Source organism: Rattus norvegicus, chromosome 6, assembly GCF_036323735.1.
Source record: "Rattus norvegicus strain BN/NHsdMcwi chromosome 6, GRCr8, whole genome shotgun sequence".
Lineage (NCBI taxonomy): Eukaryota > Metazoa > Chordata > Mammalia > Rodentia > Muridae > Rattus > Rattus norvegicus.
Window position 1 is genome coordinate 111481148 of NC_086024.1, and position 13679 is coordinate 111494826.

At 49.5% G+C, this 13679-nt stretch overlaps 1 protein-coding gene across 9 annotated transcripts in view; it reads left to right on the forward strand.

The window, feature by feature from the left end:
• Ift43 (intraflagellar transport 43) overlaps positions 1 to 13679 on the forward strand; it is a 76536-nt gene that overhangs the window by 20459 nt on the left and 42398 nt on the right. For 5 of the 9 annotated variants that reach the window (XM_039112052.2, XM_039112053.2, XM_017594100.3 and 2 more), the window contains one exon: positions 7741 to 7805. The exons of 1 other annotated variant lie outside the window; for it this stretch is intronic. In XM_039112052.2, coding sequence (XP_038967980.1) covers positions 7741 to 7805 — 65 coding nt within the window. Of the gene's footprint in view, positions 1 to 7740; positions 7806 to 10682; positions 10767 to 13679 lie in introns of all 9 variants that reach the window. 3 more of the 9 variants (XM_039112051.2, XM_017594099.3, XM_006240370.5) reach the window with 1 other exon arrangement.

A 13679-nucleotide genomic window follows, 5' to 3' on the forward strand; every position in this document is an offset into this window, starting at 1 on the left:
GATCGGAAGGCTTGATTAGATTCCACAGGAACATTCTTGGCAGGGATCTTTCCGGGGTGGTGCTGTGCGCTTCAAGGGATGGCACGGCCTGTCCCATTGTTACAGCACAACTTGCTGGCTGAGCTGGGGTGGTGACAGACACGGCCTCCCACAAAACTCAGCACTTAAGGTGTAGGGCACATTTTGGTTTTGGAATCATGAAAACAGCCAGTTCTTCCCCGCCGGTTTTCCTCCCGTGCCTTCGGTGTCCATTAATGCCTAGATTTATACATTCCCTTCTTGTTTGTAAAACCAAATGAGGTCCATTTCAGTTTGTTCTTTCACAGAGAGCACTGTGTTTACTCTCAGAAGGGTTCAGTTGAAAGCTGAGGATCCATGGCCCCTCCTTGACCTTAAATCCACTGTGGGAAACACTCAGCTTGATGGCATCTTAGCTGGGAGACCCAGGGCTTAGGTGGGAGACTGACAGCCCTGGGGACACACGGGAGCAGAGGGAGGCGGAAGGGATACCTGCTCTCAGGGTGCGTGCACCTGCCTTGCTGGAGCAAGGAAGGAAGTTTGTTTTCAGTGACCAAAGTTTGAACGGAAGGTGGCTAGCGTGAACTTGGCACTAGCTCCCGCTCACCGGTCTCTTTGCACTGGGTGTTTGTGTGCTTCCATGGCTTTTTGAAACAGGTTGTCCTCTAGGTTGAGAGTTCAAATGAGCTGGATCCATCTTAGTTTAGGGATAGGTGGGAGTGGGGTGTTTCAGAGCTCCTGAGAGTATGAGCAAAGGCTCCAAACTCGAAAGGCTCCTTTTTTGGCACTGCCAGCATGTTTGTGTGTCGGCATCTTAGGAATCTGGGCAGCCATATAAAGATCAGAAATGAGCCTGACCCAGGAGGCTCCCTCTGACTTGGTAATTCCAGTTCGTTGAATCCTGGCCCACTCGGATGAGACCATATAAAGAGGCCGTTTCCTGAGGTTCCCGCGCTCTGCCTCACAGGCTCCTTTTTGTAGCATGCTGGTATTTCAGGACCGCAGCCACCGTCACGTGCTCTCACCCTTCACTCACAGTCATCCCTGCGCTGGGTTTATTTTTGGAGACAGCACATTTTTGCTTCTCTTGAGGAGCTATGCAGGGTCCTGCCCCCTCCGCCCATCAGCGGCAGCCCCAGTAGGCTGCGTTCATTTCCCACACTCCAGAGAGAACAGGGAGACACTGCCTGAGGGCGCCTGTCACCAGGCCTTATTTCTGACGTGTGTGATGTCACATATCTTTCAGCTCTTCTTTACAAGAAGAGAGAGATACACACGATGGGGAGGGGAGCAGGGCGATGGGGAGGGGAAGAGGGAGAGGTGTGTAATGTCACCCAGCACTAAGTCATCCAAAGTTGGAAACGGCTTTTCTGACTGATGTCTTGGGGACTTGCCTCTGGAGGTCACAGCTGGGAGGCAGGGGTCCTGCAGGCCCGAAGGCCCTCCCCAGCTCAACACTCAGAGCTCCAGCTGCTGTCACCCCCCTCCACTGGGGCCACAGATCCCTCTCCATCTCGCCTATCTGGTCTGACTGAGACCAGCAGAGACCTGAATGCACAATTCACCTTTTCCTTAGCTCCTCTACGCCTGAGTTCTCTCCACAGTGACCCACTCACTTAAAGGGAAAAAGTTTCCTGTGGTCCATCTTGGAAGGAGGCACTCAGTCTTCAAACAGGCTGAAACCGCACCACACTGTCTCCCTGCAGCTCATCACTGCAGAGCTGCCTGGGCGCACCGGGAGGCCTAGTCTACTCTCTTCCTGCCCGCACTCTGGAAGAGACGGCACTGCCACTCCTGTGTTGGGAGGAAAGAATACGTTATATAGGCCCAAAGACGTTCAGTGACAGAAGAGAGGCCAGACCCTCAACTTAGTGAGTCCCAGCTTATTCTTCAAATGACTACCTCGCCTTTCCCTTCATGTCCTGGGTTAGCACCATTCTCTCAGCCTTTAGCTGTGTACTGAGGACTTTGAGTAAGCATGTTAGAACACTTTTCAAGGTGCCCCAGGATGAAGGGGCTCCATAAACCACCAGGGTGACAAGAAAGTGTACAAGTGACTGGAGCCACACTCACTGTACCTCAGAGGGTCTCACCTCAGTCTCAGCTTCGCCTCCCTGGAGCACTGTGCCCCCCAAGCCCCAGACTCTGCTTCTGGACCACTGCAGCCTCCTGGGTTTAGCTTCAACTTGGTGTCTGCTCACAATAGATTTCACACAGACCTGAACTTTGCTTCCTGTTGGCCTCATTGAACTAAGAGCATCTGAGGACAAGGATGGCATCCTTGTTTTCTTCCTCAGTGCCTGAGGAATGAAGCTGAAGTCTGTGGAAAAGTCCTTGTAATTTGGAAGAGTGGTTAATGAAGTCTGTCTCCTCCAGCCAGGATGTTTATGTGTGGCCGTGATAGGACTCATGGGCCTGGAGACTATTTCCAGACCTTGGGCTCAGTAGTGCACCCAGAGCATAAGCGTTCCTCACCAGCAGACAGATGTCTCTCCCTCTGAATGTGCAGCTCCTAGCTTTACAGGGTCCCAAGTCCCACCTGTCCTTCTGCATCCTCTTACAGTACCAACTTGTCAGCTCTGGGTTTAGAACAGCCACAGAAGGCATTTTCAGCAAGGTTTAACTGCAAAGATCCATTCTTCATATGGCTAGAACCATTCATGGGTGGGGGTGGGGCTGCACTGGGTAGGGAGAACGCAAGTGGAGCAGCTGCATTCATTCAACTCTTTCCACATAATGACTGTGATGGTGTGTGACAGCTGCCTCGCCCCCTCCACCCACTGCGTCTTCCCTGACACCAGGGCCTGTACCCTCAAGCTATGAACTAAAGTCCAGCCTTCTACCTTCAAGTCTCTTGTTAGCTAATTCTTGAGAGCGGTAAACAAAGGCACACGTGCGCCTCCCGTCCACCCCAGTGCCTCTTGAGCTTCGCCAAGACGATGGTAGGCAGGACTCCTGCTGCCCACCTGTCTGCAGAGGGTCCCTCTGCATGGCCCCCTCTCCAGGCTGCTCTGGCATTTGTGGACAGTGAGGAACAGTCTACACAGTTGTGTGTTATGCCGACCCTGGGAGGCTTCTGCTGTTTGTGAGGAAAGCCTTTGATTTTAGAGCCGATGTCAAGCAGCTGGGCATGGAGGAGTGACTCGTATATGGCCAGCTCTCTGTTTCTCATTTGAGGGCTCCATTTTCCAGCTGGGAAAATGATAACTGTGGCTGTCACCTGTGGTTCTTCACTGACCCCCCCCCCAACTTCCCAGTGGCCATGGCTTTGTGGGGTGTGGTTAGAGGTGAAGTGTGTCACCTTAGTTACAGTGACTGAGGAGATCCAGCCTGCCTGAACTGGATCTGGCTCTAATCTGCTCCTCAAGTGATTGTGTATTTGATTCTGCTGCGATCTTTTCTGTGCTGACATTAGTAGAAGTAGCAACAGTGTTTGTAGAGGATCCGTGTCATCATTGCCTGGCATGTTCTACACACGTAACCCTCCCACCAACGCTTCTCCCCTCCATTAGGGACTACTCAAAGGCCACATTTCAGAAGAATCTATCACTCCAGCTCCTAGTCCACGCTGCCTCATCTTCCACCATCCTTTCCCAGGTCAGTCTCTGCCCCTCCTGTCATTGGGCCCACATCCAGAGTGGAGAAGAGATAACGTCAGGAGGGTCAGTTTCCTCTCTGCCCTGTTCTGAGAAAAATCTTTCAAACAGACTGGACACTCCCACAGAGGTTTACCTGAGTCCGTTCCCAATACCTGAAGCAGAGAAAATAGTCGGATACCACATACTCAGCCTCAGGCCTAGGTCCAACAAACTCAGCAGTTCTCACCCTTCCTCATGCTGTGACCCTTTAGCATAGTTCCTCATGTTATGGTGACCCCCAGCCATAAAATCATTTCCGTTGTTAGTGGATAATTCTAATCTTGTTACTGTTATGAGTTGCAATGTAAGTGTTTGATATTCAGAGTATCTGGCCTCTGTGGAAGGGTGGATTGACTCCCCCATCCCTGAAGATTGAGAGCCATGAACTAATTGCTAAGCCACAGTATGGTCATTTTGCCCATTGGCCACATAAGAAAAGATGGTGCTGCCTGTGTTTCTCAGAAATCTGCATAGCCCCTCCATTCATTTCTCACAGACAGAGCAGCACAGGGGGAATTCTGCATGAGGGGTAAAACCAGCCCCACAGTGCAGCAGTAACAGAAGGAACATTGGCAGGAAGGAGCCAGACTCAGTACTGCAGCTACCTGGCTCACATACCCCTGCCCCAGGGGATGGCCCCAGCCTTTCTGGAGATTCCAGTTTGTCAAGACAGCTGGAAACTGACTTTGAATGTGGAAATTTTCCAATTCTCAGATGGTATCATAAATTAAAAACAAACAAACAGAAGAAACTGTGGGGCCAAACAAAACATGGCAGTCAGTTAATAACGCTGCTGTGTTATCACCGGAGAGACTGGGCCATCGTTGGGTAGAGAGCCCACGGCACAGGGAGAGGGCTTTGGGCAAATTGGTTTAAAATTTAATTTTTAATAGATGTATTGGACTGTGTATGCATGTGTGCCCAAGTGAGTGTGCCTGAATGGGTGTGAATCTGTCCACACTCGTGGAGGCACAGAGTATCCTCTTCCTCTCCCCACCCATTTCTTTTGAGGCAGGGTCTCTCCCTGAGCCTGAAGCTTGAGCTTTCTTGGCTGGGTTGGAAGCCGGCAACCAGCCAGCCTCAGTCATCCTTTTGTCACCACTGTCCTCAGAGCTGGAGTTAGAAGGGTGACAAGATGTCCAGACTGTTCTGTGCACACTGGGATTTGAACTCTTGGTCCTTAGGATTACATCAGCACCTCTCTGTGTAGCCCAGGTTGGCCTTGAATTCATGAATCGGCCTCCCTAGTGCCGGCACAATAAAGGTGCACCATCTGGCCTGACCATAAATTGACTTACAACGTCTCAGGGGTGGGGAGACTCAGTTTGGGTCAGTTTGCTTCAGAATTTTGTCTCTTCACCTGAGACATACTTATACATGGCAAGAGACGAGACAAGGTCCTTTGATTCTGTTTGTCATTTTAGTGTTTCATAGTCTTGAGTCACCCAGGTTCAACCTGGTCTTCAGTGTTATACCGCTCCGTGCTGTCTGAAGGATCCCCCCACCCCCTTTCCTCAACTCTGGATTCCCTGGACAGGAAATCCAGTTGATTCGTTGCTGCTGTTTATCTCACTGTGTAACTCAGGCTAGCCTCAAACTTGGAATCCTCCTGCTTCAGCCTCTTGAATGCTAGGATTAGGGCTGTGTGTTATCACACCTAATCTAATTAGTTCTGCCTGGCTCCAGTACACCAGGATTCAGCCAGCTGTGTCTAAGGGGAAATGGGGCCAAGAATACATGGCTGCTTCTTCCAGGGGATTCGAGGGATGAGTGCACTGCCTCTGTGAATCTTTAGGTGCCCCCCACCCCCTGCTCCCTATAAACAGCTTCTTCACTTCTGTATTTTAAATGCCTCTAAGTGGGATCAACCTGCCAAGTCTTCTTCTGGCTCTGTTGCTAGCCCCTAGTGTAGAAGTCTGGGTTGGGTATTTTCTAAAGTTTCCCTTACATTTTCCAAGTGCTCAATAGAGGTGTAAGTATTTTATTTCAGGACTTGGATTCTTCTCAGTCATTTCTAGCAGGTCCTGGCTCATGTCACAGAAAGGCCCCGTATGTAAGTGGAACACATCTTTGCTAGGCCAGGGCACTGCTATACAGGTAGGAAAGAAACAAACAAACAAGACATCAAAAGCATAAAGGCGTCCAGGCATAGAGAAAGGGCATTTTCTTCAAATGGTCCTTGCTGGACTTTAGAAGGGAGTCATGAGGACACAACAGTTTGGTCCAGGGGTCAGCAAACCACATCCTTCCCCTCAAGGTTGGCCGACTGCCTGGTTTTAGAGTTTTTGTTTTGTTTTTGAAAGTCAGCTATACTCGCTTGTCTTAGTGTCTAAACTGTTTATTTCTCCCCAGCGTCAGGGTTCAGTAGGTGCAGCGGAGACTATGGCCCATGAAAGAAAGAGTTCCGTCCTAGTCCTTTGTAGAAGTCTGCAAACCCTGTTATAGTTCGTTTATCCAAACTCCTCCCCAGACTGAGAGCCACAGTTAGAGTTTTGTCAAGTTCTTGGAAAAAGAAAATTGATACTTCAGGAAACATTCCTGAAAGAATGCCGGGTAATTCAGAATAGGAAACACACTGTCCATCCCATCTGGCACAGGGGCTGGGAAGACTGCTGCTGGGTGGTTGTTAGTTAGGACATGCTGAATAAGAACCTGCAGTATGGCTTCTGGATGTGCCGATCGCAGCTGAGCACGTCCTGGCCAAATAGCCTGAGGAAAGTCGACCCCGTTGGCGTTGCCATGGTTATGTCCGCTAAGCCATCCTTACTCCTAAATCTTCATTTTACTACTTTCATTCTTATAAAAATAATATAAGTAGACCATTAAAAGTCAGAAAGTGCCTAACAGCAGGGGGATGGGACTTTAAGTTGTCCTCAATTGAGAATCCTTCATGATGTACACACAGCTACTGACCGGAAGCGTTTCCTACGTATCCTTGGGTCTTTTTGCAAACTCAGACCATTCCTACTGTTTTAAAACATGTTTTTAAAATTAATGTACATGAACTTTGATATGGTTTTATAATAGTTTTGCATTATTTGTGTACTGTTTTTATATATTCTCTCATTTTCCTCAGTTCCTCGCTGCTGACTGTTTGAGTTGCTGCCAAGTGTTTGTTATGCAGAAATGACACGATGTTCCTCTGTGTTTATGTCCCTGGGATAAGTTTCGGGTTTAGAACCTTAGGGCTGGAAAGAGAGGTCAGTGGTTAAGAGCACTGATGGCCCTTCCAAAAGACCTGGGTTCAATCTCCCTAGCACCCACATATGGCATGAGATGCTAGCATAACCACCTATTAACTCCACTTCCAGGGGATCTGATGCCCTCCTTCTGGTTGTGATGAGCATTGCACACATGCAGTGCACAGACATGCAGGCAGAACAACTCCCACACATAAAATAAAAATGAAGAAATATTAGAAGAAAAACTTGGTTTCCTGCCTTAATAGGCATAAGCAGACTGGAGAGATGGCTCAGTTGATAAAGCGTCAGATTCTCAGAACCCACATTAAAAAGGAGCTGGCGTGGCAGTGTAGTCCTGTATTCCCTGGGAGGCAAAGACATGTAGATCCTTGAAATGCATTGCTCAGTCAGGATAGCCTCATCAGCGAGATTCACATTCAGTGAGAGACCATGTCTGAAGAAGTCAGAGTGGGAAACAATAGAGGAAAGGCACCTAGTGTCAGTCTCAGGCCTCCGTACACGTGAGCACAATCTCCTGCCACGCCACCCCCCCACAGTACATGCACATACCTCCAGTGCCACGTGCACACATGTTGGAAATGCTGCTCATTGGTACAGTTTGTGCTTAGTATGAATGAGGCACTGGGATTGATCTCCAGCCCTGGGGAGAAAAATCTTGAGTTTTTTTAAGTCTTTAGTAGACATTGCCAAGCTGTCCATCAGGAACAGTGTGCCAACTTTTGCACCCAGCAGGAGGGGTGAAGGAGGTACCCGGTTGTTATAGTAAATTCGAGTTTATTTTGTATTTTATTGGGTGGACTTGGTTTAGGTGACATGAACCTGGTACTCTGGTGTTTGGAGGCACAGGTTACATGACTGTCACTCTGGCTTCTCTCACACAGACTCCCCCACCAAAACCACCTCGGAGGCAGGGCGGCTGGGCAGATGAGTCCATGAAGGTGGCAAAGTGAGTACGCAGCTCCTCAGGGCAAGTCCGGGTGGGTATGGCGGTGTGGAGACGGGGAGGTACACCTGTGTTGTCCTTCTTTTGTAACCTTAATAAGGCAAGTCACGCTGCTTAACATGTACAATATAACTGCTGTTAGTGTAGGCACAGAGTTCTGCATCTGTCACCCAGTCAACCTTAGAATGTTGTTCTCCCATCCCATCAGGAAGCCCAGTACCCCTTAACAGCCCCTTATCACATCACCCCTACTCCCCAGCCCTGGGCAGCAGCCAGTGTCTGCCTCTGATGTGCTTCTTCCAAGGTTCGTGTCAGGGGGACCCCCATTCTTCCGTCCTTTATGACTCTTCTCTTGCTTGGCTGACCATTTTCAAAGTTTAGGCCTGCTCTGTCCATTTCTTCAGGTGGACCTGCCTGGTGGTGGCTGTGGCTGACCTCTGTAGTGTGTCTCATTTGTAACGAATGAGGCAGGTGTCCCCTCACTGCCTACTTGGCATCTCTTGTTTACCATGAGCTGGTGCTGGGAGCTGGTAGGCGTACTGGCCCAGGATAATTCTGTACTGTCTCATCTTCCTGTCCTCTTCAGAGTTCCTGGAAGGATTAACCAGTGTCACAGGCCTGTGGCATCCTTGAGCTGTGTGGGGCTGTGGATATGGGTCCATTCTCACCCAGCTGGATAAGCCTCTGGTTGGAGACATCCGTCCAGATGCCTCTGACAGGGTGGCATGGGCAGAAGCAACATGACCGCCGGTGTTCTAGAATCACACCCCACCCCTGGCTTTTGCACAGCTTAGGCCAGTGGCCTTCTGGTTCCATGTTGAGAGGTGACAGAGCACAGTGATCGATAGCACAGATTCTGGAAATGGAATGCTGGTTCAAATCCTAACTATGCTGTGTATTACACCGCAGAGACTCTGAGCAAGTGATTGATTAGGCTATTTGGTTTCTGCATCTTCGTCTCTGCGGCAGGGTTAAAATAGCTCTTACCTCAAGGGCCTGATGCGAGGATCTAATGGGTTCCCAGAAGAAAAAGAAACCCATAGGAGGCCTAGGCAGACACTGGCTGCTGCTATGGGGATGACTGCGTCTTGTGCTCTCATCCCTTCAGGTAGCTTTGCCTATATTTCTCCACAGGTGTTCTGGCAGATGGTAGAGCTTATGCCTCTCCTCAGGGGATTGTTAGAGACTCCTTCCGGGTTAAAGACCTATGCTCTCATGCTGGGCTTGTTGGTTTGTTTCTGAGACAATATTGCCTGGACTGGCTTCTAGCTCAAAGGATGACCTTGAACTTTTCTGATCCTCCTGCCTCCTGCAGAGCGCTGGGATGGCAGGTGTGTTCTGCACAGGGTAGGGATCAAACCCAGGGCTTTGTGCACTGCTAGACAAGTACCCCACCAACTGAGCAACGTCCCCGGCCTGACAAGTACCCCACCAACTGAGCGACGTCCCCAGCCTGACAAGTGTTTTTGAGTCTGGAACGGAGCTGGGACTCTTAGGCCATCCAGGATAAGCTGTACGGCTCTGGGATGATTTCCAAATGACTTGTCTTGAGCCAGGGAGGATGGTCCCCCACTTCTTCTACCATCGGTTTGCACACGGATGGCCACATGAACTTTGGTCATCACTTAAAGCCTCAGGCGTCTGACTCAGACTCACCCGGGTGTGAATTAGGATTGCAGCACTGACTACAACAGCAGTGTACAGTTAGGGATGTTACATAGCCCAAAAAATAGTGGTAATGCATGTGGCACAGGCTTCTGTGAGGCCGGAACACGCAGCACAGGAGAAGCACTCAGCGCAGTGGTGCGCCCAGCCATGTGTGGCTGTTTATGTAGTGTGCGTAAGGCCCTGATTTGATCCCCGAACAAGAAACAACAAATCCAACAGTGGTGCTTAAAAGTAAGGTGACAGTGCGGACCTTTCTTAGTCACAGGATTATACGTTAGGAAGGCGTCACATGGGCAGTACTGGCCGCCGCCTGCGGCTCCTGTTGTGAATCTCTGCTTTCAGCAGTTCTGGGGTGGGCAGCTTGTAGGCTGGACAGCTTTGACTGCCCATGTTTTTTGTGGATTCCTCAAGTGTGTTTGTTTTTGTGTGAGCCAGTTAGTCAAGGCCAGGCTGACACAAAGAATACTGTTGGATATTTTTCTAGTCTCTGCCTTTGGTCCCATTTTACAGATAAAGTAAACCAACCGAGTTGACTGTAGGTTGACAGGGGCAAGTACTCTGTTCATTCAGAGTTCCCTTCCAAAGGTGGGATCACAAATCCACTTTGTTTTTAATGCCTTGCCTTAAGCCTTAGCTGTAAGGTAGACAAAACATTGTCCACTACACCAGTGGAGTGGCCACCTGCCAAAGGTATTTAAGACACATACCGAGATGTACAGTCTTAAAGAGGAGACATCACCCATAATTAGAATGTCTTCAAAATGATGACACTGTTACAAAGGTTCTACAAAGCTGTAGCTCAGTAGAAGAGAGTTTGCCTGGCAGGTAGGAGGCTCCAGGTTCTGTCCCCAACACTAGAAGAAGAAAAGCCCACCAGCAGGATATGCTTCTTTCCCCTGGAACCCATCCTCCCAGCCTCTCCTCCTCTTCCCGTCTCTGTGTTTTCCCTAACCACTTCCTGGTCGGGAAATGCTGTAGATGTTACAACATTTACCCCTGAGTACTAAAGGAAGCGTCTTCCAGCATAGGCACGGAAGAATCTTGATCACTAGGTCACTTGTGTAGTTAACTAATAGTATATATTTACATTTAATTTCCCTATTTGTCCCTAGAATGCCTTTGTAGCTCTGGAATCCGGAGTCCACACTATAGTTAGTTCTGGCCCCCACACCCCCTTTCTAGTTTTGCTTTGTTTTGTTTTGTTTTTTCGAGACATGGTCTTTCCAGCCCAGGAAAGCTGTGGAATGCTGTGGATGACATGGACGGTCGGAGGAGTCCAGCCCAGTTCCTCACAGGGTCAGTCTTTAGATTTTTCCCGTTTGTCATGATCAAATTCAGTTGATGGTCTGGGGCAAGAGCAGGCAATACTGTGCTCTTCCTCCTACCTAACATGAAGAAGGCCTAGGACTGAGGACAGCCCTGGGTTAAAGGTGGCGGGTGTGATTGCTCAGCTCTGCTGGGGACCTAGGGCGCTTCCCCTCAGGAAGTCCTGTTCTTCTTTAAGGACGGATAGTGGTTGTCTTTGTCTTAGGGCGCTGGGTGGAGCCTGTTCTCCATGTTTTTCCTAGCGGCTTTAGAGTCTATTAGTGTTTTTGTGTGACTCAGGATGCTCTAGTGAGAGCCATAGCACAAGGTTTGTCCCCTCTCCTGGGAAAGCTAGATTCTAAGTGAAGACATCAGACATCTCTAGTCAAAAACTCAGGAATCAGTTGCCAAGGAGCCCAGGGCAAGTACGAGGCAGACAGCATGGGTCGTACTGGCCGTGTGACGTCAGAGTAGATGGAGGTCAAGCTGGCCGGGTTCTGAGAGATGGCCACTCACAAGGATATTCAGGATTAAGCTTTAGTGTTGGGAGGCGGTTGGATTTGACAATTCACACTGGTAAATGCTTACTTCCGACGCCTTGGGGATGACCGTAACTGCACAGTGCCTGGCTACTGTAAGGACTTACCAGACCCCAGGAGCTCAGATGATGCACATTCCACTAGGCTTCCCAGGGACATTCTTTCTGATGTCTAAGGTCAGATGGCAGCTTGACAAAGTTCTTGGTGACAGCTTTTTCTGGTTAGATCCACAAGTGGTCTTCCTTCAGGATCCGTACACAGGGAGAGAGAAATCCGGTTTCTCTTCCTCTCACCCTTCATGAGAGCTCCATTTTTGTGACCTCGGCCCAGCCTGTTACCACCTGCAAACACTGTCACCTTAGGGATTAGGGTTTCAACATAAGAATTTGGGACTGGAGAAGAAACAACTCCTAGCTATGCCTTGTACATGCATTGGACTGACTTAGTCCAGTAGGTTCCATTCATCGCAGTAGGACAAATCAGAGTTACAGGCAGCTGCATGTCTCTAGTGGGAAGAAGAGGGCTGTTATGACTCTGACTAATGAGCTTGCGGCCAACACACAGGAGATCCTGTGGTACCTTTGTTCAGAGTGGGAAACATTCAAGACAAAGCAGTGGGGGTGAGGAGGCTTAGCCCTGGGAGATACCATGTTCTAGAACCCAGGCTCACTCCAAGATACAGGACAGGATTGACTTGAGGAATGGCCTGGGATGGGACATAACTACCTGTCCCTTCTCCTGGCTCGAAAGCATTAGCTGTGCCAAAGCCACCATCTTGGAGTCAGCGGCCTGAAGTTGTCTGTGAACTGCGACACTTAAAAGAATGGATGGGTCCCTGGCATCGCCATGTGCATAGAGCTGAACACAGGGGAACTGAGCCTGGAGGGAGAAGAAAGGCCTCTGACTGAGTTTTGTCTCAAAGTGTCTGTTTTTGGGTTTGTCCCTGCATTGATCTGCAAGGGAATGAGGCAAGTAACGGCCCCTCAGGGACTTTGAGGACTTTGTTCTCAATGTCAGCCGTCATTTTCAATCACCCTCTCCCTCCCAGCCATTAATTTTGGCCCAGGATCATGGGGACTTGTCCATCTATCACTCCTAATTGACACTAAATGATCTGTCAGTTTATTGATGAACGGCAGGAGTGGAATTGTCACAATATATTTTACTTTCCAACAACTCCTCCTGACAATTTTACCTTGTCCATCTCGCTCTGCTCACATAAATCTCCATTGGCCGCTCGCTCCTGCTCCAGGGCTGCTCTGGTGCCAGCCACTTCCACACCGGCCGCACGTGTCAAGGACATCAAGATGGCGGGAGAGCTGTGTGCTGGTCCCGAGGTTACCTCCTTCCCTCCTCCTCCCCTTTTCTCCCTCTCTTTTAATGGCATAGATGTTCCAAGAATACTAAAGGGTTTCTTTCCTCTCCCTCTGTCATTGCCCTAGTGGAGTCTCTACCTTCTTGTTAGCAGCGAGTAGTTAATTCTTATTAAGTTACAGAAGTGTGAAAGGCAAAAACTCAGCGGGCTGGGGGGCTCGGCAGTCTGTAAGCACAGCTGCAGGCACGGGCTCTGTCCTCTCAGCCAGCCGTGTTACAGCCTGCTCAGCCCCACCGCAGCCTGTTCATTAGGAAGGAGTCACGGGCGTAGGTGTGCTGGGGCTTCCCTCCGTGTGCTGTGTGTGGTTCTGCGGATGCAGGCACGCTGTGATCTTCTGCCCTTGGGCCAGCGCCAGGCCTTGTGCTGCCAACACCTGAGGCTGTCATGCCTCTGAGACGTCTTCTCCATCCACCCCAGCTTGCCACTCAGAGGGTTCATTTCGCACTCCGTGACGTGAAAGATGGGGAATTGCTGTTAGACGTAGGCACTGATAAACAGTTCGTCTGATGAAGAATACATGGAAATCCCGAGGCAAGTGGAGCAGCCTGACAGTGCTGCTGAGTCCCTCCCTCCCTCCCTCCCGCGGGAGATCACTTTGTTCCTTGATGAGGACTGCTTTCCTTTATCAGTCACCATGCTGGTTTGTGCCCATCAAAATTAATAATAATCCCTTAATGTTAATCTCATATCCAGTTCATAAGTAATTTCACTGTAGCTTGGTAGAGTTGGGCTGTAAAAAGGGAAAATCAAGAATCAAGGCCCACACTTCGATTAGCTGTTAGGTCCTTCTCATTTGTGCTACACTCCCCTCCCGCTTCCCCGTGCCTTTTTTTTTTTTTTTTTTTTTTTTTTTTGCTAGGTGGAGAGCAGAAGGTAAGAAACTTAGCCCATAGAGAGTCCTATATTCTGGATTTGAACCATTTCTTCTGAGTTGTCATGTTTAAATTGTTTCTCCATCTCCCCATGGCCTTGTTCCAAGGGAGAGTTAGA